Source organism: Syzygium oleosum, unplaced genomic scaffold (assembly GCF_021117445.2).
Source record: "Syzygium oleosum isolate NSW1041296 unplaced genomic scaffold, Sole_v2.1 Sole_v2.10, whole genome shotgun sequence".
In the NCBI taxonomy this organism is placed as follows: Eukaryota; Viridiplantae; Streptophyta; class Magnoliopsida; order Myrtales; family Myrtaceae; genus Syzygium; species Syzygium oleosum.
In genome coordinates this window covers 2186799-2213828 of record NW_026607494.1, presented here as the reverse complement: position 1 = coordinate 2213828, position 27030 = coordinate 2186799, and the positions used below count along the sequence as shown (strand labels likewise).

The window sequence follows — 27030 nt, the reverse complement described above, 5'->3', positions numbered from 1 at the left end:
TCAAATGGCCCGACATACCTGGGACTCAGTTTTCCCTTCTTGCCGAATCTAGATAATCCCTTCATAGGCGACACCTTAAGAAACACGTGATCTCCAACCTGAAACTCTAAAGGTCGTCGTCTTCGATCGGCATAACTTTTCTGGCGAATTTGCGCCGTTCTGAGTCTGTCTCGAATGACCTCAACTGCCTCAACGGTTTGCTGTATCAACTCTGGACCCGTGATACTCCGTTCACCCACTTCATTCCAACACACTGGCGTCCTGCACGCCCTACCATATAAGGCCTCAAACGGTGCCATATGAATGCTCTGCTGATAGCTATTATTATAAGCAAACTCCACCAAGTGTAACTGCTCCTCCCATTTGCCTTGGAAATCTATTACACAAGCTCTCAGCATATCCTCCAGGGTTTGAATGGTCCTTTTAGACTGGTCATCTGTCTGTGGATGGTATGCCGTACTGAACTGTAACTTCGTTCCTAAGGCCGTTTGCAAACTTTTCCAAAAGTTGGCCGTAAATCTCGGATCACGGTCCGAAGTGATCGTTACTGGTACTCCATGCAACCTCACGATCTGCCTCACATACAAGTCTGCGTATCTATCCAACTCAAAGTCCTTTCGCACAGCCAGAAAGTGCGCTGATTTAGTCAGTCTATCCACTATTACCCAGATTGAATCATGTCCTTTCTGGCTTCTTGGCAGTCCTGTCACGAAATCCATTGTAATATGTTCCCATTTCCACTCTGGAATTTCTAATGATCTCAATAATCCTTCAGGCTTACAATGCTGTGCCTTCACTTGTTGACACGTCAAACACTTAAACTACATGCCTGGCCACATCTACTTTCATCCCATTCCACCAATAGTGTTGTCTCAAATTCTGGTACATCTTCGTACTCCCCGGGTGGATACTGTAATTGCTCCTATGAGCTTCCGATAAGATTTCTTCCTTAAGTTTTACATCATCCGGCACACACAATCGCCCTCTAAATTTCAGAATTCCATCCTCAGACACTTGAAAGTCCGGTTTCTTCTTAGCTGCATCCATCTCAATTGATACGTGACTCATCTCCAACTTAAATTCTGAATCCCTGAGTCTTTCCAACAAGGTCCACTCCCTGACCATTAAATGCACCAAACTAGACTTTCGACTCAAAGCATCTACCACTCGATTGGCTTTTCCAGGGTGATACATAATGTCGCAATCATAATCCTTTAGAAGCTCCATCCATCGGCGCTGCCTCATGTTCAACTCTGTTTGCGAAAATAGGTACTTGAGGCTTTGATGATCAGTATAAATCTGGAATTTCTCTCCACACAAGTAGTGCCTCCAGATCTTAAGTGCAAACACGATAGCAGCTAATTCCAAATCATGCGTCGGGTAATTCATCTCATGCGGTCTCAACTGACGCGACGCATATGCCACCACTTTTCCATGCTGCATCAGCACACAACCCAATCCTCTTAGCGAAGCATCGCTATAAATCTCGAATCCTTCTGGGCCCGACGGAATGGTCAATATAGGGGCAGTCGTTAACCGGTGTTTCAATTCCTGAAAATTCCTTTCACACTTGTCATCCCATTCAAACTTCATCTCCTTCTTAAGCAGTCTTGTCATTGGCGTGGCTATCAATGAAAATCCTTCTACGAATCGCCTGTAATAGCCAACCAATACGAGAAAACTTCGAATCTCCGTTACTGATGTCGGTCTAGGCCACTTGGTAACTGCTTCAATCTTAGCTGGGTCTACAGAGATTTCATCCCCAGAAATGATATGTCCAAGGAATTCCACTCTGTTGAGCCAAAACTCACACTTGCTGAACTTGGCATACAATGCATGCTCTCTCAAGGTCCATAGCACTTCAGTCAAGTGTACCTCATGTTCCTCGAGGCTCTTAGAGTACACTAATATATCATCAATAAAAACTATCACAAACTGATCCAGAAATTCCTTGAACACTCTATTCATCAAGTCCATGAAAGCGGTTGGGGCATTCGTTAATCCGAAGGGCATAACCGTAAACTCATAATGCCCGTATCTAGTTCTGAAAGCAGTATTGGGAATATCCTCATTTCTGATTCTTAGCTGATGGTACCCGGTCCTCAAATCTATTTTGGAAAACACTGAGGCTCCTTGCAACTGATTAAACAGATCATCAATCCTTAGCAGTGGGTACTTATTCTTTACTGTCACTTGGTTCAGCTGCCGGTAATCTATACACAATCTCAGAGTTCCATCTTTCTTCTTGACAAACAGGACCGGCGCTCCCCATGGAGACGCACTAGGGCGAATAAAGCCTTTGTCCAGTAGTCCCTGTATCTGGACCTTTAACTCTTTCAATTCTGATAAAGACATCCTATATGGCGCTTTCGAAATCGGTTCCGTCCCTGGCGCTAATTCAATCACAAACTCCACTTCTCGCTCAGGCGGCAAACCCGGCAATTCCTGAGGAAACACCTTGGGAAAATTGCTTACTACGGGTATATCTTCCAACTTAGGTTCAACAACCGTTGGATCCACAACATTCACCAAATATCCTTCACACCCTTCATCCAACAGCTTACTCACCTCAAGCGAAGAAATCCAAGGGATCGAGGTTCCTCCTCGGTTTCCCTGAAATTCAAAACTAGGGCGTCCTTCCGGATTAAATTGGATTGTCCTATCGCTGCAATCCACTACAGCTTTCTGTCGGACTAACCAGTCCATCCCAATAATCACATCAAAATCGAACATGGCTAATACTGCCAAGTCGATATTCTCTTCCTTACCCCCAATGATTATCTTACAGCTAGGGCATCCAAAAGAAACTAACAACCTATCATTCATGGGTGTCGACACGCAAAGCATATTCTCAAGCAGCAATGGTTTCATACCAACCAACTCAATAAATTGCTCTGAAACAAACGAATGGGTTGCCCCCGGATCAAACAATGCATACGCGGCACGATCACACAAGGAAATCGTACCTGTGACTACGCCCGGCGCATTCTCAGCTCCATTGCGCGCTATGGCATAGACCCTTCCTTGAGCTGGCGGTCGCCCTTGATTAACCGGTGGGGGAGGTCCGGCTTGATTTCCAGCTCGTGGTGACGGTACTCTGAACGGTCCTGATAGTTGCATCTGCGGGCAAGTACGAATCTGATGCTCCATACTCCCGCACTTAAAACACGCCCCATATCTACCCAATTGGGGACTCGGTTTCCCGATATTCCGCCTGGCTGGTGGAACAAATCGCCTATTTCCAGTCATAGGCCTCTTTCCCAAACGGCGATTGTCCCTAGTTTGAGCAAACCGCGATCCTGAAGCGGCTGCCCTCACCTGCTGATCTCGTTCCATAATCTGAGCTCGCCTATGCATTTCCCCATAGTCTTTAATATCGTGGGACAAAATCAGACTTCGAAGATCCGGCTTCAATCCATCCCGGAATCTTCGCGCTCTATCCCTCGGATTCTCCACTATAGTTGGTGCGAGCTTAGCCAATCTCGCGAACTCGGCCTCATACTGATCCACAGTCATTTGTCCCTGACGCAAGCGCATAAATTCCATCAACTTCTTCTCTTGCGCATTTTCCGAGAAATATTTTTCATAAAAGTTTTCCACAAACACAGTCCAAGTCGGGCCCGTTCCTACAGGAAACACTCTACCTTCCACAGCATTCCACCAATCATTTGCACCCTCTTGTAGCTAGTAAACCGCCAATGTCACTTTCTCCTCCTCGGTGCACCCCAAAACCTTGAAGGTTTTCTCCAGTTCTTCTACCCACATTGGTGCAGTCTCAGGGTCATCGCGACCATGAAATTTAGGCGGCTTCAATTTCATAAACTGTTCTACTAACTGGGGCATCTGCCTAACCCCGGCTGGCTGAGCCTGTCCCATATTGGCTTGATTTTCATTTACCGCAGCAGCGGCTACAGTCTCAGCGGCCTGGGCGGCTACATTATCTCGCCCTTGAGCTTGCCTATCCAGCACATTCCCGAGTCTTTCTAATACCCGTAGAACTCCTTCCATACGTGGATCTTCCACCGGTATAACATCAACTCGAGGGTCTACTGCAGCTTCCACATTAACTCCCAGATTGTCCACTGCTCTCACTCGAGCACGACCTCCACCTCTGGATCCTCTTCCTGCACCCCTTCTAGGAACTCTTCCTATACCTCTCCCCTCGCTACTCATCTTGGCTACTCGGTTCTACAACTACCTGCTATAATTCCACGAAGGAATTAAAGACTTAAACCAATCTATCCCAGTCTAAGTCCTAGACAGGTATCAAACAACAATTAAGCAATCAGCATGCGGCTTAATAAAAACTAGCCAACTCATCACCCAAGGGATTTGCACACTCACCTCGGGTCCTGCCGCATCTGCACTTACGGGTCACATAATCACAATTCAAACACAATCACAAACTGTCAGGAGATACATGTAGCACACGAGGTCACCCTACTAGCTACCCAGGGTCCCATCGCTCCTTATCACTCCAGGCTTCGACCCAATTGGACCGAGCTGACCTTGCTCTGATACCAAATCAAACGGGGATGTCACGCCCCGTACCCCACGAAGTGCGAGCATCCCACCTTGGGTCGTTTGACTGCGACGTCCCAGGAAGTGTCGCTGACCCACGATCAAACACAGATCAAGCACAAGCGGAAGCATTAAATAAGTAAACCCAGACAACTTCAATAGGAACCAAGGATAGCCATACGTTAAACACCGTCGCAGAAAATAATTACACATTTATATTACTATTTAAAGCCATTTGTACAATATTTACAAGTATAAACAAAAAGGGTACACACGAACAGTAGCCACTTGGTCAAAAAGTGGTAAGCGGCTAGGGAGGTCAGGTTAAAACTTGGGAAGAAAGCTACAGTCCAAAAAGTAGCGGCCCTCACTACTAGCTAAGGACACGGGACGACTCTATGGCTCCCAGTCGGGATCAGACGACTCAGTAGAATCATCTGACAGCTCCTCGGAGGCATCCTCGCTAGCCCCCGATTCCTCCGAATCCATGGCCTGAGCTCGCTCGTCCTCGGAGTCCAGCTCCAATTCCGGGTCCAAGTAAATCTCGAACCCCTCCTCATCTGATCCCAGCTCTGCAACCTCTCCGTCCTCCTCTACGTTATGCTCCATGGCCTCGGGTTCGTCATCCTCCTCCTCATCCATAGGCTCGGGGTCCTCCACTAGTACATCGGGCTCCTCATCCATCTCTTCCTCCCGCCTCATCCACTCGGGCGTGACCTCAGGGTTTATCACCTCACCATTAGCTATAATTGGGTGCAACAACCCAACACTATCGACCGGGATATCAAAGTTCTTGAGGGGCTCTCCCTCATTCCCATTGGTATCCCGGTGGCAACATGCCACGTACTCCTGCTTCTGGTAAAAATACTCGCCTATGTTCACAATTAGTTATGATCGATACCTCACCAAAGCCTCCCCATTTCCTAAGGGGTAGGTACTAGTATACTGCCGGATCTGCAGAGGGATCCCAAAAAGAGGCAGTGGTCTCTCCATCCTCACGGCTGGGGGTCTGAAAAGTTTCGATTTACGCAACCGTGAGACGAATATCAGCGAGTTCAACCCCTAAATTTAGGCTAGGCTAGCATGCAATCTCCTGACTGGAAACAAATACTTAAAACAATAACACAACAACAATCAAATAATTCTCTGACCCTGCAGGTTAGACACTTCAATATATAATAATTACGGCACATACGTGGCACACATAGTCACACGTACGCCAATCACATGCTCATGCACTGAGTCTCACACACTCGCATGCCAGTCCATGCATGTTCATGCAGGCAAATGTCGTTGATATGTCACGTGCATTTCCCGGCCCACTGGCCCACACTGGCACACTGGCAATCGCCCGATTTATTATTTATTACGACTCGAGTCAACAATATTCGCGGCCCGGTGCATCTAGCCTGCTTTAAAGTGCATGAGGCGCAGCAACTAATCTGGCCCAACGTCTCTAGCCTGCTTCAAAGTGCATGAGGCGCAACACTGATTTCCTTACGAACCAGAGCCTGGTTCAAAGTGCATGAGGATGGTCGTCTTCCGGACGTACCGGGCATCGTCTTGCTTCAAAGTGCATGAGGACGGTATCGACCCGAAGGTCATGACCCGAAGGTCCTTAGGTGATCACACAACCAATTATTGTCGGAACCCAGCGTAAAACGCTTCAGGGTATTTTAGATGATCACATGCTCATGGCAGGCACGCATTCTCGCACAATTTCATCACATGCCTCACTCTTGGCATACACAATGCGTGTCCATGTTATGCAATGCACCACGAGCGCCAATATAATTCAAACACTCAATATCACAACACGTGCTCAATTGACCCAATTAATACCGTGTGGCCTAACGTGCGAATCACAAATCAACAATTAATTTCAAACCAATCATTGGCCAATCGCACTTCACATAATTCAGCCACACGACATGCGACATGGCAGTACGAAATCAATCACAATTAAGCACGAATTACATACAATCAGTCAACCCGGACATACCCGGCAATTTCACCGACCAGTTCCTAAATTGACCATTCCACCCTATTAATCTCCCCAATTAAATTCTCATTGGTCCACTACATTTTTCCGGATAATAATTTCTATCAGTCGGTGCACTAATGTTTTCTCTGCCAGTACCAGCATTCCTAATCCAGTCCAGAAAAATGCACTAACAGTCCTAATCCGGGTTTAGAAATTTTACTCAATTTCTGGAACACGGGGACGAGGAACGGTGGCTGATCACTGATGAACAGTGAAACCGGCGGCGGCGTTCCCGGCGAACGGTACGGACGGCGGCCGGCGGTGTACGGACGGCGGCCGACGGTGTACGGACGGGGCGACGTACGGACCTGTATGGAACTGTACGGACGGGCGGAGGACGGTGGCCGGCGAGGTGGCGGTGGCCGGCGGGACGGCCGTACGGACGAAGGACCGTATGAACCGTACGTCGCTACAGTACCTACCGTACGTACACTGTGCGGGGGACAGGTACCGTCGGCGTCGTACAGCGCGGCTAGACGGCCGGGTGGTGACGGAACGGCTATCCGAGCTCCGGTGAAGCTCCGGTGGCCCTATTTTCCGGACGGTAAAGAGAGAAAAAGAGGAAGAAAGAGAGAGAAATAGAGATAGAAAGGGTCGGACAGGGGCAAGGCTGAGGCTGGGGGCTGCGGTGGTCGATGGCGGGGCACGGCGGTCGGCGGCGGTGCTCCGGTGACCCGCGGCTTGCTCCGACAAAGCCAAACCAAGAGAGAAAATGAGAGAAAAAAATGGGAGAGGGAGTGATCAACGTGAGAGGGAGAGCTGTTCTGGCCAGATGAGGGTGAGAGGAGAGAGAGTGAGAGTCTTATCTTGGTCAAACAATAGGTGCTAGGTGCCAAGTGTCAAGATCTAGCCTAAAATGATCATTTTACCCCTCATCCAATGACTAATATTGAATCTTATCCAATAACTCAAGGGCATTTTGGTCTTTTGCTGCAACAATTAAGATAAGTCCAAATTTAATTAATTTCCTTAATTATCCTCCAAAATTCGGAACCAAAAATAGCCCAGGGGCAGAACCGTCATTTTTGCTGTCCCGGGGCGAAGTTTCATTTTTTGCCCGTACCAACCCTCCATGTGCGTGGCCAACATAATGCGGTGTCGGAATCGCGAAATTCATCGCGCAAGCCCTCGAAAATCCACGCCAAAGTTTCGGGAATAAAATAATATTATTTTTTCAATTTTTGTCAAAATTTCAATTTTTGGCCATAACGACTCTTGGTATGCGTGGCCACCCAAAAATGGCGTCGGCCTCGAAAAATAACCTCATTTGGCCTTGAAAAGCAACGCTGGCGTCCCGAGGGGCAAAATCGTAATTTTTCATCCCCGGACCGAAATTCCAATTTTTACTCGTACTAACTCCAAACGTGTGTGGCCAGCGTGATATGACGTCAGATTCCCAAAAATAGTCTCTTAAGCCTTCGAAAATCGACATCGAAATCCGGCCCCAATTCCGTGAACAAAACTCGCTAAACTTTCAATTTCAGGGTCTCTCACTAACGGGCGGCTGTTTAGGGATTACGCGTATCGACCTAGGGCTATCCGTATCGTAATGGTCTCGATCATTGAGAGAATGAGAAATTATCACTAGTTCCAAAGGTCACAATCGTTCGGTTCAAGTTCAGGACTGGTTGGCCACGTGTACTTTCGGTCTTGCAGAATCACCTGCGTCCCTATTGTACATCGTAGGCCTTGGCCGAACCCAATCCATTAGCCTTTCCTACGATCGGCCCACGTTGGCCCAAAATATTCCCTCAGCGTCTCTCATGATCGGTGTCCATTTCACGATAGGATCCCCGGTCCACGTACTGTTTCTTAATTAGCTATACCCTATTTGTTAGTATCCCGAGAGTGATCAGCTCTGGGCGAGACTTACTAAAATGAAATGCGAATTAATATCAGTTTTATTGATTCCGGAATTACATCGAAATTCGGGCTGTTACAAATGTGGCATGACGCGTGATTGTGGAAAATTGTGCCGTCCTGAGGCGTGTACGTTTACGCGGGACAATGCCCGGTATTACCGGAAGACTGCTAGCTTGAGGCGTGTACTTCAACGCGGGTTACGCAGTAGGTGGTAGCTGTTGAGCCTGAGGCGTGTACGTTTACGCGGGCCTGGAAGTGTTGTGGAAAGAGGTCGCAGTGTACCTGAAGCGTGTACGTTTACGCGGGTCACTGGCGAGGAATATGGAGGAGATATGATGAGAACGGAACGAGCGCATGACATGAGAATTGTGCATGCTTGTGATTGTGTTGATGTACCTGCTATGTGATGATGGTATGTGTGTGATTGTGTGTTTGGGAGATTGTCTGGATGTACGTGATAGTCTAGGTGGGGTTTAGGGGTGAACTTGCTGAGAAGTGTTCTCACGGTTGTTTCAACCGACAATTTCAAAACCCCGATAGGAACCATGAATCCTTCACCGCCGCCACCAGAACGTTTTGGAGTCCCAGTGCACACCGAGGTTGACGCTATAGAATTTCCGATGGGAGATGGGATGACCTGGATTAAGCACACTTCTATCGTGTTTATAGATGTAGGTTTGCCTCTTTGGGAAGAGCATAAGTACACTGCCTGGTTCTTCCGAGATGCTGACGGGGCTGAGTTCGGGCCTGTTAGAGGATTCGATGTTCCATTCGATTTAGTTGGGGATTGGGACCCGACTTCTATACCCCCGATTATTGGAGAGTTGACCAGTACGGAGGTTAGCGTAGCGCAGTCTGGGATGCATCCAGCACCAGCCGCTCAGGGATCTTCGGAGGCTGAGTATGAGCCCGAGCCCGAAGCATCGCAAGCTGAGGATGACCCGATGGACATAGATTTAGAACCAATCCCCGAGGAGGAACCAGACGAGGAGGAACCCGAAGAAGTGGAGCCCGAGGTAGAGCCTGAAGTCGAGTCTGAGGAGTCGGATGAGCCGGCAGGAGACCGGGAGTATATACTCCCGTTTGAGGAATATATGGATCCCAATTACGTGCCTGAGTATAATTTCTTCGATTTTCTGGCTGAGGAGTATCAGAACGCTGCTCCAGCTGAGTCGAGTGACATTGATCATCCGATTGTGATTGAGGCGGAGCCGGAGTCTTCGGAGGAGCCATCGGATCAGGGGAGTTCAAACTCCGGTGATGATGAGTCAGACTCAGAATGGACGCCTAGCAAGGGGCGTAGGGGTTAGTTCAGGGGTTCCTAGTAGGTTTTTGGAAAGTAACATTTTTGGGAATAGAAAGCCAAGTCATCGATCTTTTTGGTATATCGATGGTTTGTAATACGGTGTGCAAGTGTATGTGATGGTTGTAAATTGTGGCGGTTGTAAGTTGTGAATATTCTATAAGAATGTTAATGGAAATCGAATATGTGTATTCTCCCTGAATATTCTCCCCAGTTTAATTGTCCGGGTTAATTGTTAGTATCCGCTGTGGTTGTAAATCTCTGATGGCGATTTGAGGTCGGCGATAATCCTGGGATGTCGCATAAATCGACCAGGTAAGGGTGTCGCGTGCCCGATGGGGTTCGGGGTGTGACATGTAACTTGATTGTTCAAGTTACCATTGGGATATTTTCGTCTTGACATTTTCTTTGAATCTATTTGTCAGTTATGATAGCCTTGCCTTGAGGCTCCCATAAATGCTTTATGGAAGCATATGTTCCTTTTGACATTTGTTGGTCATCATGGTCTTGCCTTGGGGCTCCCATGGATGCTTTGTGGAAATGGAGGGTAGATCCTAATAGGTGATTTTAGGCCGTTCTTATGGTTTTGGTTAGACTTAAGTAAGAAGTATTTACCATTTATCAAGAGGCCTTTCACTGAAAGGAACCTGTCTAAGGAGAGTCAGTTTTGCTCCATTAGAGTTCTTTTGGTAGTTGATGCAGGAGCATAATTAGTTTTTTAAGTCTTTTTTCTGTTATTAAGTCTTTCATTAAGTTTTAGATTAATAAATAGTCATGTATCAGTAATGTGACCTTTAATGAACTCCAACGTTTGAGATTAGAGGTTGTTATTTTAAGTCTCTTTGTCATTAGCTTTCTTCATCCCATAAACATCACCAGTCTTTCATAAACCCTAGAATATATTGTCTCTCTTCCAGCTTCAATTCAACTCAATTTTAGCCCTCTTTTGTTTTTTCTGCTATCGTTTACTTCTCCCCCTTGTCAGAGATTTTCCAACATCGAATTGGTATCAAAGCGAAAAAGGTCCTGAGTCTTCATTAGGGTTTTTGTTCCGACACGATGGTTGGACGTGGAAGAGGTTGTGGAAGAGGCAATCAAGCGAGATGGCGATAGGTACTTTTGAAGAGTTTGATCAAGGCACTCATGAATATGCAAAAGGTACTAATGAAGAAGATGAGCAAACATATGGAGTAGATGCCGGCCAACTTAAAGTTGAAGAGGGAGTATTGTTCATGTTAAAGAATTATTTTGTTATTCCAAAACAATTTGAGAACTGTTCTGAAAATTTTGATTGGCAAGTTCTCTTGAAAGAAGAGAACATCTATCAACTTCGAGATGTGGTGGGAAAACTAAAGATGATTGGAATGAATTTACCTATCCAACACTTCAAAACTCAAGATCAAGTTTTCTCCAATCAGAGAAGAATGAAGCCATATCGGAAGAATGATATGGCTACAAAGTTTCAAGTGAAATTGGTTGGATAATACGTGTACGGAAGCTCCATGAGATTTTGGAGAGAGATGAAAAAGATTGATTCAGTGATCTCTCCTGAAGAAATTAAAGTCTCCGCATTCAAGCTTAATTCTTTCCAACCTAGGGAGAATGATGCATGAACATAATTTTATTTTAATAGTTTTAATTTTTTTTCCTTCTATAGTTAGTCTTTTTCTTTGTTGATAGGTTAGTAGGTTGTCATATAGTCATGTGACTTTTTAATTAGGTTGGACAGTTCAGATTAGATGTTGTTATCTTAGATCAAGGGTTCAGATCGTCACTCGTCTGTAAACCTAGTATAAATGGTCTTTTAAGTCTCTTTATCATTGGTTTTTTCTGATTTGATACACATAATCGGTTTCTACAAACCGTAGAATACATCTATTCTGGTCCAGCTTTAATTCTTCTCTAATCTAGTCTTGTGTTTGGCCTTTTTGTTGTCTTTTACTTCTCTGACTACATCAGTACTGATTCTGGAATCCATCTTGACCGTCATCTGCTCTGGAGAGAATCTCTGTGCGCGATACATTCTCGTTTTCTGTTTTGATTGTGCTTTTCGTTTGTAAGTTTGTACTTTGTCTCTTCAGTTTGCCATAATAAATCTTTGAATAGCTGAAAATCGTTATTAGTCTGGTTAATTAACCATGCTTTAAAGACTCAGTATACCCTGACTCCTGACTTGGTATCTTCCGATTTTGGTGCACGGATAGTAGTTATATGATGATATTCCTTCATGCTAAATTAAATTCGTCCATAAAAACGAGTAAGATTTTTGTTTAGTGTGTGAGCCATGTCGACGTTGCTATGTCATTTGGATCCTATCAAGTAATATGCATTGTTGGATATATTGATTGATGCATGTAACTGATTTTCTGGTAACTCACAGGAGGAAGTTGCCAGAGAGTTCGGTGTACCTGTGCAATGTCAGCGTTTCTGGTTATGGGCAAAGAGGCAAAACCATACTTACCGTCCAAATCGGCCTCTGACACCCCAAGAGGAAGCACAATCAGTAATAACATTTTACTGCTGAATCCCATTCTCCAATTCCATGGATTAATTTATGTGACTGGGGAGGTTCTTGTATTTCTAAGTATGTCAAAGTTTCTTGATAGAATGCAGAAAAGCCACATACATGTAAAATAAGATCGTTAAGGTCACTTTCCTTAATGGAAGTTATGAGTTTTCTCTAAACTCTCTTTTACAATAACTACTATCTACCATATAAACTTATTCCTCATGGACGTGAGGTGGAGACAGTATCAAATATTACTCCATGGCCTTTACCTTGTTTGTGTGGAAATTGGGATGCTAGGTAGGCAGGTCATGTCATGCACTCAAAGTCTTCAGTAGATATTTTACTTTCTTGACAACAGATTGATTGGGCCGTTAGTGATGGTGGTGTAAGGAAAACTGCTGTTGTCTTTGATTTTTGTTTAATAGGCTTAGGCTCATCATAAGAATGAGGACGAACTGGAGTATGTAGATTGAGTAATTGCTTCTCATGTATATTTGATAACCTTTACATAGGTTGGACAGTTAAGGGAGATATCGAACAAGGCGTACAATGCAGAATTAAAGCTGTTCTTGAAAGTTGAGCTTGGGCTGGTAACGATTTATAGTCTTTGGCCATGCATTATTTGTGTTTGGCGTGCCACTCTCAGCTGGCTTTTAAAGGTACCATATCGTTGTAGCTTTTGCTGTGGTCTTAATGACAGTGCATAATATTGCAGGATCAAGTTCCTGTTTCACCGCCCAAAAAATCAAATGAAGATATCTTACTATTCTTCAAACTTTACGACCCTGAGAAAGGGGGATTGCGGTAGTTTGCTTTTTCATATATAAAATTTTCCTGTTTCCTTTGCACCCTTCTTTGTCATCTGACATGAGAATTACTGCCATGATACCAGATATGTAGGTAGGCTCTTTGCAAAGAGTTATGGTAGACCAATTGAAATTTTGCCGAGATTAAATGAGATGGCGGGCTTCAATCCAGATGAAGAATTAGAATTATTTGAGGTTTGTTTGTTCCCTTCCCTTGGAAAAAGAGGAAGCCTGCATTTGAATATAGTTCCTTGAGGACTAAAATAGTTAAATTTCATTCAAGTTGGTTAATATTTGGAGGGAAGTCAAATTTATGAACTGTTTACTCAAAATTTATAACAAGCAGCTTCTACTCTCCACTTTTGAAATCTAGTTTTTGTGGTAAAAGATAAAAGTCGCCATGGTGTCAACTATCTAAGGTCCGTCACAATCCTTGGCAAAGTAAATTTAAGGCCCTCATTTCATGTTGGTGTTATCCTCAGGAGATACAGTTTGAGCCTTGGGTCATGTGTGAGCATCTTGACAAGAATACATCATTTCGAACAAGTCAGGTATATATTGGCTTCTGGCATCTCGTTCAAGCTCACTTTTCGCACATTTTCTTAGAATGTGTACTCTATTTCTCTTCTCAGATTGAAGATGGGGACATCATTTGCTTTCAAAAAGCTCGAATAGACAATGAAGATGAATTTCGTTATCCAGGTGTTCCTTCTTACTTGGAATATGTGCATGACCGCCAGGTACCACCAGCCCTCATTTGATTGTTACTGTCACTGAGTTTTTGTGAGCTTCTACTTTACTTGTGAATCTGGTGTCTGCAAGTGTGTTTCTAGTCTTCAGCATGCAGTTGAGCTCCTCTTTCTTTCCCACGCTCTTTGACGGACTTTGTTTTGGCCATATGACATGCAGAAACTAGTTTATTAAGATAAACACGATAGCCTCTGGCTTAAGAAACATCGTTTAAAGCATTCTCACTATGCCACAACTCACAGTGACTAGTTCATTGCTACAAGGAACGTATTAATTTTGTTAATGGATCTGTCGACATGAAGGAAAGAGCTATCCCATCATACATGAATCCATTGAAAATTAGATGATACTACTTGATATCTTGCGAAGGCTAACCCCTGGTGGAATGGCACAAGGATAGGCAAAGGCATATATGTATCATTTTCATAAAGCTGGAGGAATTATGACAGGTTACAAGGGAAATTCTATGGAGAATTCTAGAGGTGAAGGGCGCACATGTTGTTTATATACAACTATAAAAAGGACATGCATGACAATGTTGGAGTTTAGTAAGGATGCATCGAAGAGAAATCGAGGTTTTTCCTATAACCTAGGATCAATCCAAGTTTTCAGCTTTAAGTTCTTATGCTTTTACTTTCAAGCTAATTGGGAATATTCAAGATGATATCCTTGGCATATGCATTTTGCAGATGATGTTTGTAGATAAAAGCAGAAAATCAACCAGGAGTGAGTACAAAGGTCACTTTGTGGTGGGAAATATTGGAATCTGAGGAATTTCATTTAAGTCAGTCCAAAAAAGTGGTATATGGACTACGGAGTATAAGTTTAATAAAGGCAGCACGCCAAATGTCACAATGCAGGATGGAGAAATCATGGAGATCTTACCCAAAAAATACAAGTGGGATGGAGAAAGTAGAGGAATGTGTTTGTTGTTTTACGCGACCATTGAATGCCACTTAAGCTTAAATGAAATTTCTAGTAAAGTTGGTAGTCAAACACCAACACATGCTCAAAATGAGTGTAATGGATGTGAGAATGCTTCGTTGATTCTGTGGGCAATTAGGAAAAGCCATAGTCTAAACGAATCTATTTGGCGAAAAGTGGGTGCAACCTCAACCAAGGACGTTGAGTAACTCTTCTGAAGAATTCTGACATTGAACCATGCGTTTAAGTGCTCCTGTGAGAAGATGTGATTATCAGATTAAGTCCAGATTAGAAGGGGCAATCCAAAATGATGTGGAAGGAGATGACAAGGAAAGTTATAGAGTACTCAGAGAAGACTTTATGCAGAATATAGCACGATGGCATGAAAAGATTCATATATCTGACCCACATTAGAGGGATAAAGTTTAACTGTTGATGTTGTACATCTCTGCTCTTTTGGGCAGAGATAAAAATGTGTCTTCATTTTCTTTCATGTTTCTTTGCATTTCATTAATGATTAAAGTTCATTGCATTTACCCCAAAGGGCTCTTTCCCTGAGATGCTTTGAAGAAAGCTGCAAAGGACAGTGCTCTCGTTGACTTCTTATGCACTCAGTTTGTACTTTTTTTAGTAGTGTACGGGTGTTTTTCATGCAGGTACATTCATCAATGTTATAAATCTTGCATTTGGGAGAACTGCTTTGTTCTATATATCAAGTATAAACATTACAAATAGCTTCCTTACCAAAAAAAAAACATTACAAATAGCTTTAGTCCTCTATGCTTGGATTTTGATGTCTATGTTTTCTTGTGTTTCTGTCAATCTAAACTATCTATGAATTATTGTTCTGTAGATTGTTCATTTTCGATCATTGGAAATACCAAAGGAGGACAATTTTGTTCTAGAACTGTGAGTAGTGCTTACACCTTCTTGTTGTTTCTTTCTTCTTTTTTCTTCTTTTGTTTTTTTTTCAGGCCTTTGCAAGGCGTTCACTATTCATTAATTCTGCTTATGCCTTTAAGGTCCAAACTACATGATTATGATGACGTGGTGGAAAGAGTGGCTCAACAAGTTGGGCTAGATGATCCATCAAAAATTAGGCTTACATCTCACAATTGCTACTCTCAACAACCCAAGCCTCAACCAATCAAGTTTCGAGGAGTAGAGCGTCTTTCGGATATGCTAGTCCATTATAACCAGGTAGAGTTTGCATAATTATATGAGCCGTTGATCTTTTAGACCTTTGATAATTCATCTAGAGGGACTGGCTGATATTTCTCTCTATGATAGACCTCTGATATATTGTACTACGAAGTACTGGACATCCCTCTCCCAGAGTTGCAAGGTCTAAAGAACTTGAAAGTTGCGTTTCATCATGCCTCAAAGGATGAGGTGCATTTGAGTTCTCTGTCTCTCTTTCAGGCAGCTTATGTACATTAATTTCTGACTTTTGCCTCTTTATTTATTTTTTGGATGCATTTCAGGTTGTAATTCATCATGTTAGACTGCCAAAGCAGAGCACAGTTGGTGATGTTATTAATGCACTTAAGACAAAGGCAAGTTATTGATTGACATTGCCGTATGCCAGTAATCCTTTCTTTAGGATAATAATGGAGAATTCACAGGGAGATATGCATATTCTGGTTAATCTCACTCTATTTCTTTTTTGCTATTTTCGATGGAGATCTTGACCTTGACAAACAAGTACCAACGATAGCTAGTTTATTGTATTATGTAGGGAGTGGTTCATGTCAGTATACGAGTTGACAGTTCTGCGTTACATTTTGCTGTTTTAAACTAATTTCCTGTACCATTTAAGCCATCTTCTGCTAGAGGGGAATTTACTGTTCTCTTGTCCATGAAAGTTCACAACTGAGACCTTTTCAAACTTTCACCATGAGAAAAATAGAATTTCAATCTTTACTTCTATAAGGGCTTAGAAGTCGTTACTTCAAGTTCAGTGAAAGGGTTGTTCATCTTTTGAAGTACTGCAGTTCGTCTTTTGAAGTATTACACTGCAGCGGAAAGTAACACTTAAAATTTTTACACGCATAGATTAGTAGTTGTTTGATCTCTCGTCTCTGCCTTGCTTATATTTGTTTCACATCTCTCTCTCTCTCTCTCTCTCTCTCTCTCTCTCTCTCTCTCTCTCTCTCTCTCTCTCTCTCTCTCTCTCTGTGAGCAAATTTCTTTCTGAATTTACTCAATGGGAATCCCTTATTGAACAGGTAGATTTGTCTCGTCCAGATGCAGAACTTAGACTTCTTGAAGTCTTCTATCATAAGATCTATAAGGTATTTGTATTATAAGTGGATGCTTTAGTTATTTTCATGTATTCAGTTTTCATTCTCCATTGTCACTTAAACCATCGTATTTTAAATGTTTATATGTCAAACCATGGTTTGACTGTGATAATGTTTTAGATGTCGAATTCTATGTAAGCCATTCACTTGACATGCCAAATATCTGTGCAGATCTTTCCTTTCAGCGAGAAAATTGAGAATATAAATGACCAGTACTGGACATTGCGCACTGAGGAGGTGAGCATGCTATAGGACTCTCTTTTGCTCCTTCCAGTCTTTTCATCATCTTAATTTTGGTTGAATTGCTTGAGGAATGTAAAGTTGTTGGTTTGCTTCTTGCATCCTTTTTGGGCTGGCAAAGTTTTTATCAATTCAAAAACGTTTAAGCCTTATTAATTGATAATGTGAATACCTCATAGAATGGAAGATCTGTGACAGAGAACATTTTTCTTCCTTCGCTTCTAGTGGTACTTGACCAAGGAAATGTACGCCATTCAAAGAGAATGGCCTTATTAATAAGGAAGATTATATTTTCACCAATATTTCTTCTTGTCATTTCAATTGTGTACCAGCCCTTGTGTAAAGTAATTATCCAGAATGTAGCCTAAAATTCTCGTATCAAGAGCTGATCTAAAAAACAAAAATTTCTTGATAAGTGAATTTTCGGTAATCCATGGTTTCGTGACTTTGAAGAAGCATATGACAGCTGATGAGTGCTTTGCATAAGTAAACTCAGAAATTCCGACCTGATGGAAACGATTGTTTCTAGATTCAGCGGGTCCTAAACAATCGTAAAATGTGTGCTCTTCCAGTAGGTTTCATTGGCAGAACAAATAACAAGTAGATTAGGAAAGTAGGTTTGGACTTCAAACTGTAATGACATCTTGAGAAAGCATGTTACAGGGTACCGCCCAATAGCCTATTGGCTGAACTATTTGCTCTGAGCTCTTGTTTTCTTTAGCTATGGTGGGTTTTGTGGTTGCACTTCTGACCATCTTTCTCTCTCTTTTTAAGATAGCATCCTTGTTGCTTTTCTTTGGGTCTTCTTCTTTATCTTTTATTTTAATTGTAGTCAAATTTTGTTTCATGTGGTATTAATTGTTGTATTGAAATTTAAAATTCTTTTTTGCTCAGATTGCTGAAGAAGAGAAGGACCTTGGGCCGCATGATCACTTGATTCGTGTTTACCACTTCACGAAAGAAACTACTCAAAATCAGCTGGTATCGAAGATTAATTTGTTCTACAATTTTTTTTTTGGTCAAGTTTAAGTTCACTTCCCTTTATTTTCTCTCCTCATTTGGTAAGAATGTTAAGCAGGTGTCTTCGTTTTCTTTCCCCTTCTTAATGTGTGCTTTGATCAGCGAGTGCAGAACTTTGGGGAACCGTTTTTGCTGGTCATCCATGAGGGTGAAACATTAGCTGGAGTGAAAATGCGCATACAAAAAAAACTGCAAGTTCCAGATGATGCATTCTCCATGGTCTACATCTTGTCTCTATGCCTTCTTTACCACCATTATTGTGGTAGAGGTTCCTATACAGTATATAGTGTTTATGCTTACCAAACGCTGAAACAAAAATGTGAAAATGCTTAAACAGTGGAAGTTTGCATTTCTTTCATTGGGTCACCCAGAGTATCTCGAGGATTCTGAAATTTTATCAAAACGTTTTCAGGTGCATCTCTCTCTCTCTCTCTCTCACACACACCCACCCACCCACACGGGCACCACCCCCCCAACCCCACCCCCCCGCCCCTTCCCTTCCCAACCCCAACACGCACACAACACCCATGACCAATAATAGATAAGTCATGTTGTCACGAACTGAATCGGATGTCTCAACAGAGGAGTGATGTTTATGGGGAACAGTACCTTGGATTGGAGCACTCCGATGCTCCCAAGAGGTCTTATGTGGTGAATCAGGTGAATTTCTGTACTTAACATGTTTCCTTTAAAAATTCTCTGTGGATAAGGTGATATTGCTGTGTAAGCCAATTTATGCCTGGTTAAAATTCTCCTGGGTGCTTGTCTTTCCATGTTGTGCATCATGATTTATTTCCGGACTTGCAGAACCGTCACACTCATGAGAAGCCTGTTAAAACGCGCAACTAAGAAGAGCTGAGTGTTTAACGGGACCTTCCATTTAAGGGACTACTTCATGATAATGACCTTGGATTGGAGCAGTACCTTTCATCAGAGTTTGAAAATTGAATAATTCCCGCTTATAAACCTTTTGATGATTCGTGTTGGTCCGCTTAACTGTCTGCAAATGATAACCTATGTCTCCATTGTGATTGAAGTATTTCTTTTTCACTTTGAAGTTGAGATCGAGGATGTTCCTTTATCCATGTACTGCGTTAACACTCCTTATGATGCAATTCGCCGATATTACTTTACTTCAGAGAAGAATGTTCCGTTTGGGCAAAAAGGGAACAATGTTGGGTGATGTTAAATCTGTAATGTTATTTTAAATTTTGAGATCTTGTTAGTAAAATTTTGTAACTGGCATCCTGTTCGACAGATGTGTTGATGATAATATACCAACAATGTAGCAACTTACAAACATCACATGAAATGATAAGTTATCATTTTTTCTAGAAATTTATGTCAAAACAAAAATTTATCGGTGAAATTAGGAACTTATCAGTGAAACTATGATATTACTACTATAGATCCGCTTATAAGGTAGTATAAGTCACAAAGAGAGTAAGAATGTACAAACTTCAAGTAGAATGGAACTTATCTTTTTTTTTTTTTATAGAAATTTACCATAGAAAACGAAAACTTGTCGGTGTAATTAAAAACTTACAATTAAATATTAACTTACCAATATAAGATCATTTACTAGTTGGTAAGTTGCCACTAACGTAAGGAATTTGCTATATTAAAAAAATGTCGAACTTGGTATCTATCAATGACATAAGCTACTTACGAAATTAACCTTGTTTTAGTGTATTAAATAAAAAACAATTTGAGGAATTTACCAATGCCAACTTCAATAGTATTATCAAACATCTAAAATAAATCATTGGAAGTAGAATTTCTTACCGTTGTAGTAAAGTACTATTCAAATTAGTAACTAACCATACTAGTGTAGGTTCTCTTTTTGGGTAAGTTATTGATCAAGTAAGTAAATTACCAATGTCTAAATTCTAAGTCGATAGAAGATAATCAAGCTCTTAAGCAATTTGCCATTGTTAATTTCCTCACTTTGTTGATACATTGCTTCCCCAAAAGCGAGCATGTATTGGTAAGTCACTAATTCCACAAGTAAGTTACTAATTCGTGATGAGTTATCAAGTTGTTTAGAAATTTGCCATGGGTGTTAAATTTTTACCACTAAAGTTAGTAACTTTCATATTTACTAAATCTTAGCGGTGCCAATAGTAAGTTACCACTGAAATTAATAACTCACGAACATAATCGCGCTTCCAAGGTAGTTAAGTTACCACCAAAGTGAGAATTTACCATCCGACTTACAACATCAGTGTAAAAATAACTTGTGAAGCTTTCATAAATTTACTACTCAAAACTAAATATTAGCCGTGTGAATAGCAAGTCCTCACTAAACTTAAAATTTTCCAAAATAGCTCCGTTTAAGGTAGTAATAGTAAATTTTCTCCAGAGTAATTAGCTTATTATCCGACTTACGACGTCAAAATAATAGTTAACTATGAGACTTTGTATAAATTTTCGTAACTCAAAGCCAAATCTTAGCATTGTAAGGACTAAGTTATATTAATAACTTACATGATAAGGACACCACAAGTGCCATAACTTTTATACAGCACTCACTTGAGTGTCATAACTTTTTTTTCGACCACTTCAATGCCATAACTTTTGAAAACATTCATTTGAGTGCCATAACCTTCAATTGATCACTTTAGTGTCAAAATTTTTAAAAATGTTTACCCAAGTGCCGGAAATCCGACGTGGCATAGCACTTGTGGTGAATGTTTTTAAAAAGTTATGGCACTGAAGTGATCAATTAAAAAGTTATATGGCACTTAAGTGATTAAAAAAAAATTATGACACTCAAGTGAGCGCTGTATATAAGTTATGGCACTCAAGTGATCGAAAAAAAAGTTATAACACTCAAGTGAACGCCGTATAAAAGTTATGGCACTTGTGGTGTTATTTTCCTAATAACTTACTGTAATAGTTCCAGTTTTAAGGTAGTAAAAGTAAGTCTTCACCAGAGTAATTGATTTATCGTCAAACTTACGACGTCAAAGCAGGAAGTAACTCGCGTGTGTTTACTACTATCACTGAGTGTTTGTGAGTTTCTTCTTTGCTTGTGGATTTGGTGTCCGGACAGGTGTTTCTTAGTCTTCAGCATGCAGTTGAGCTCCTCTTTCCTTACTGTGCTCTTTGCTGTATTTTGTTTTGGCCATATAACATGCAGAAAAAGTAATTTATTAATAATAACACAATAACCTCAGGATTAAGAAATATCATTCAAAGCAGTCTCACTAAGCCAGAACTCATAGGGACTAGTTCATGGCTACAAGGAGATTGTGAGAATGTTGTTAATGGACCTGTCACGCGAAGGAAAGAGCCATACCATCATCCATAAATTCACTTAACTTTCCATGATACTACTTAATATTTTGCGAAGGCTAATTCCTGGTTGAAAAGCATACGAATTGGGAAAGGGATATATGCATTGTCTTCATAAATTATGAGCACATTTGACAGGTTACTAGAAAAGTATTTTGGAGGATTCTGGAGAAGAAAGGAGTACACATTTTTCATAGACATTATAAAAGGTCATGCATAACAAAGTTGTGAGTTTATTGAGGATACATCGAAGAGAAATCAAGGTTTCTCGTATAGCCTAGGATTAACCCAAGTTTTCAGCCTTAAGTCCTTATCCTTTTGCTTTCAAGCTAATTGGGAATATTCAAGATGATACCCTTGGCATATGCATTTTGCAGATGATGTTTGTAGACGAAAGCTGAAAATCAACCAGGAGTGAATGTAAAGCTCACATTGTAGTGGGAAACGTTGGAACACAAGGATTTTCGTTCAATTAAGTCCAAAAAAGTTGTATATGGACCATGGAGTATAAGATTAATATAGGCAGCAGGCCGAATGTCACAATGTAGGATGGAGAAATCATGGAGATCTTAACCACAAACACAAGTGGGATGGAGAAAGTAGAGGAGTTTGTTCTTTGTTTTACATGACCATTGAATGCTACTTAAAGGTTAAGTGATTCTAATAAAATTGGTAGTCAAACACCGACACATGCTCAAAATGAGTGTAGCGGATGTAAGAGTGTTTTATTGATTGTGTGGGCATATAAGAAAAGCCATAACGGAGTTGTGGTGAATATGGCTTTTCTCTGTACTTAACGCAAGTGCTTTAGAAATTCTGTGTGGACAAGGTGATATTGCTGTTTAAGCCATTTTATGCTTGGTTTAAATTCTTGTCAGTTGCTTGTCTTTCCATGTGGTGCATCGTGACTTATTTCCCAATTTGCAGCACCGTCACACGCATGAGAAGCCTATAAAAATATACAACTAAGAAGAAGTCAGGATCTGACAGGACCTTCCATTTAAGGGACTACTTTATAATGATGTGGAGGTTGAGAACGCTTGTGGCATCATAACTGTTGGCCCCAGTGACCATTGTAGGCCAAATTATTCTTTAGCACGGTGACAATTGTACGTGTTGGCCAAAGGATTCTTTAATGTTCAAAATCAGGCTCTTTTTGTGTTCCTTTCGTGACCCAAAACAATGGGGCGTGTGTTTGTTTGGTTTTGATTTTAAAGAATGATGATGTTTGCAATTTTTTCATTTGAATTTTTGGGAACCATTGTGTGTTCTTCATTGTAAAGACTGATGAATGAGTCTTTTTTGTTTCGACTGATTGGATAATGGGGAAGCAAGCGACGGAAGAGCAAAGTTTCAATTTGTGAAAATACACATGGAAGATTTCCAACTTCACTAGCTTGACTCAAAAGAAGTACTATTCCGAAGTGTTCATGCTCAGCGACAATGCCTGGTAATCATTGAATTCAATTTTTGGCAAGCGTAATGATCAAACCGCGGCATGTTCTTGTCTTTTTGTTTCCTTTACTTGTTGAATTTCCTAAAAACTATCCGTTCTCTTGTATGGTACGGTTGATGTGAGCAGGCGAATACTCATCTTCCCCAAGGGGAACAATACAGAGCATTTGTCCATATACTTGGACGTCGCCGATTCCGAGAGGCTACCATCCGGGTGGAGCAGAAATGCCCATTTCAAGTTGATTCTGGTCGATCAGAACAATTATGGCAATTCTAGGATTAAGGGTATGCCGATTGCGACTCAGATTTTGTCTGGTTTTTCTGTCTGCTGTTGGAATCTAATTTTGAGATATGGTACTTTAAGGGAATGAGAAACCTTATTTCATATTTGCTACTGAAGGCCTCTTTCATGTCTTGATAGAATTTAGGCACACATATATCCTCGCAATTGATGGTATTCGTATTAATAAAGTCTGCACTCATAAATTTGGGGCAATGGCAAATTTGATTCGTAATGAGAGAAATCTTGCTTATGCTAATATCTTACACAATTGTGATTGATGTGAAATACATCCACCATCATTCATCTTGTGTGAAATATTCCATTTTATATGTGGTGTACATTGGCAAAGACCCTAGTTGGGTCAGCTATGCGGATCTTTTGTCAATTCTATCAATAAGTCTCTTTCAGAAAGAATACTGAAGGATTATTTGACTTCTCTTGTTGTACTAAGTATGACTTTAGGAATTCTTCTATGTTTTGTGCCAATTCCAAACACACGTGCACTTTTATGCACTCCAAAGCATCTGAGGTGACGATATGAATACTCGGCTTCAAAAGTTTAGATGGAATGCGTGAACATCTGGACAATTTAGAAGTATTGGAAGAAGTGGAGATTCCCCATGTCATTACTGTTTGTGGGACAAATTGCAGGATTTTAGGTACCATGTCAAATGAACATAGAATTGTTTGTGTAGTTTGGATTTTTTTCATTTCAGCTAATTAGACCAAGTTTCTGATGAAGCAAACTGGGAGAGCATGTTTAGGCCTTGTTGCAATGCTTTCTCCAAACATGCTATCACTATGTTCTTGTGGTTCTGGTGTGCCATGTTTCTGATCCCAAGCATAGTAGTCTTTTCATTCGTTGAACCTAATGCAGTGAAATAAGGTGTCTTTAACCTGTTACCCCTTTTTACTGAAGTACCATCTGAACACAATGCAGGAAAAGAACATAATTTCACTGCAAGAGAGAGTGTCTGTGGCTTCACATCCTTTATTCCATTGAGCGAAGTCCGTGACAGCCGTAATGGGTATTTAGTGAACGACACTTTGATGGTTGTAGCTGAGATTTTGGCCCCCCAAAACACAGCTGAAAATACTCGGTTGGCTGAACCTCCCGCAAAGATTCCTCAGGCAACACTAACAGATACATTCAACACGTATTTCTCAAATCTTGAGGAAATCATTCACGCAGCTCAGAGTTCTCCTGCCAGGGGAGGGTCAAACGTGAGCAATCAAAAATGTGTCCTTTTGACTTCTGAGGCTCCAACCTTGGAAGAAGTAGAGAAGGCTAAGCTGTCTCTGAAGGAGTGCCTTTCCGATATCTTCAACCTAAATGTAAAGGACAAATTGGCTGAAGCAGTGTCGACGTTAAGCATAGCCAAAAGCGGGTTATCACAGGACCAGCAAAAGTCAGTCAAGGCCTTTTGGGCCAACTTCGATGAGTTCACGTCGAACTTTTTGACCTTCGAGCGGGACAATGTCGAATTAGAGTTGCAGAAGTATCTGAAGGATCAAATGTTTTGCAGGTTGAAGAAGAATCATGAGAGTCACATCTTGTATAAGGAGTTGTTTGGTGACCTAACTGAAGAGGAGGAAGAGCTCAACAAAAAACTTGAGGAAGTGAAGTCCAGAAGAGAAAAGCTCATTTCGGACTGGGAGATTTTGATGGTCGAGTCGGAAGAAGCGAAATCTGGGTACAAGGATCAAGAGAAAAAAGTAGACGAGGCCGAGGAGAAGAAGAGAATAGCCGAGGAAAGAATGTCTAGATCAACCATTGCTTGGTCAAATCTGAAGACGCTATTCGGTTGAAAACTTTTGGCTTGGGTCAGAACTGGCTATGAGGACACTGTTCAAACGGATCTCATATGTGAGTACAACTGTTTTTGTGTGAATTCTCTTGCTAGTAAGTGCTTTCGAGTGGTGAAATCCCATGGCTTTGTGATACTGTCACCTACTGATTATTTTGTACGGAGTTACCACATCTGCTGTGCTCTTATACACTTCGAATTTTACATTGTGTTTTTCTTTCTGTTATTTCGTCAGAGATTTGAAGGTAGAACCATTCTTGCGTGTAAGCCTATCGATCCTTCGCGTTGGTCCGATTAATTGTCCGCAAATGATAACCTGCGGCTTCATTGTGATTGAAGTAGTATTTCTGTCACTTTGAAGTTGAGACAGAATGTTTTTCTGATCCATGTACATGTACTGCAGAAAGATTTCAAGAGGATGATTTTGGACATTAACACACACTCTTCTACCACAATCATTTTACTCGGTGTCCTTATGATGCAATTCACTGTTATCACTTTGATTCAGAGAACAATGTTCCGTTGGGGCAAAAAGGGAACAACTTTCGGGGATGGCAATTCTGTAACGTTGTTAGTAAATTTTAAATCTTAGTAGTCAAATTGTGTGACAGGCAACCTATTTGACAGATGCGTAGATGGTTATTTACTAACAATGTTAACAACCCACGAACATCACATGAAATAAAAATTTATCAATTTCTTATAAACTTACCGCTCAAAACAAAAGTTTAGCGGTGAGAATAGTAATTTACCGGTGAAATTAAGATCTCACTACTATAGGTCCGCTTATAAGTTAGTAAGTTATAAATAGAGTTGAAGAGGTACAAAGTTCAAGTAACATTGAACTTATCTGCTTATATAGTGTTAGAGAGGAAAAGTTGATTTATTATTCAGCAAAATAACGTATTTATACAATGGTAACCCAATAAACCCTAAGAGTTCTAAAGATCACTTTGCCCTTGATACTTCTAACACTCCCCCTCAAGCTGGAGCATAGATATTAATCATGCCCAGCTTGTTACAAATATATTCTATCCTCCCGCTACCCAAAGATTTAGTAAAAATGTCTGCAAGTTGTTCACCAGTTCTAACATGACTAGGAAGAATCATTCCACTTTGCAGCTTCTCTCGAATAAAATGACAATCAACTTCAATGTGTTTTGTTCTCTCATGAAACACCGGGTTAGATGCTATATGTACTGCAGCCTTATTATCACACCATAGAGACATAGGAATTGAAACTTTCAAGCCTAACTCAGTCAACAGCTGCTGAATCCACACTAATTCACATGTTGCTTGTGCCATGGCTCTATACTCTGATTCAGCACTAGAGCGGGCAACAACACTCTGTTTCTTACTCTTCCATGACACTAGATTTCCTCCAACCAATGTACAGTAGCCAGTAGTAGATCTCCTATCATCTGGAGACCATGCCCAATCAGCATCAGAAAATCCTTCAACTCTACTATGACCATGATTTTGATAAATAATGCCTTTCCCTGGAGTCTTCTTCAAGTACCTTAAAATTCGAATTACTGCATCCCAGTGAGAAGTACGAGGAGAAGACAGAAATTGGCTGACCACACTAATTGGAAAGTCAATGTCTGGTCGAGTAACTGTGAGATAATTTAGTTTGCCTACCAATCTTCTATCTCTCAGGATTATCGAATAGCTCTCCTCCTTCGGCAACCAGTTTAACTCCTTGTTCCATGGGTGAATCAAGAGGCTTGGATCCTAACATGCCTGTCTCAATGAGTAAATCCAAGACATATTTTCGTTGTGACAGAACAATACCCTTCTGTGACTGTGCCACCTCAATTCCTAAGAAATACTTCAATTTTCCTAGGTCCTTAGTCTGAAACTGTTTCTGATGATAGATCTTTAGTTCATCTATACCAACTAAA

The 27030-nt window shown here is 41.3% G+C and overlaps 1 protein-coding gene and 1 pseudogene across 1 annotated transcript; both read left to right on the top strand.

The window, feature by feature from the left end:
- LOC115678551 (ubiquitin C-terminal hydrolase 12-like) overlaps window positions 1-19516 on the top strand; it is a 47729-nt pseudogene extending 28213 nt beyond the window's left edge.
- Window positions 19517-22903: 3387 nt separating this feature from the next.
- LOC115678562 (MATH domain and coiled-coil domain-containing protein At3g58410-like) lies at window positions 22904-25189 on the top strand. The gene is made up of 3 exons (XM_030601960.2): window positions 22904-23030; window positions 23163-23320; window positions 24259-25189. The coding sequence occupies exons 1-3, from the start codon at window positions 23011-23013 to the stop codon at window positions 25125-25127; spliced, it is 1047 nt and encodes a 348-aa protein (XP_030457820.2). The 5' UTR covers window positions 22904-23010; the 3' UTR covers window positions 25128-25189.
- The last annotated feature ends 1841 nt before the right edge of the window (window positions 25190-27030 follow it).

Coding starts and splice junctions, on each gene's coding strand:
- LOC115678562 (XM_030601960.2), top strand. CDS start 23,011: ATGCTCAGCGACAATGCCTG. Junction 23,031..23,162: donor ATGCTCAGCGACAATGCCTG/GTAATCATTGAA, acceptor TGATGTGAGCAG/GCGAATACTCATCTTCCCCA. Junction 23,321..24,258: donor TGGCAATTCTAGGATTAAGG/GTATGCCGATTG, acceptor AACACAATGCAG/GAAAAGAACATAATTTCACT.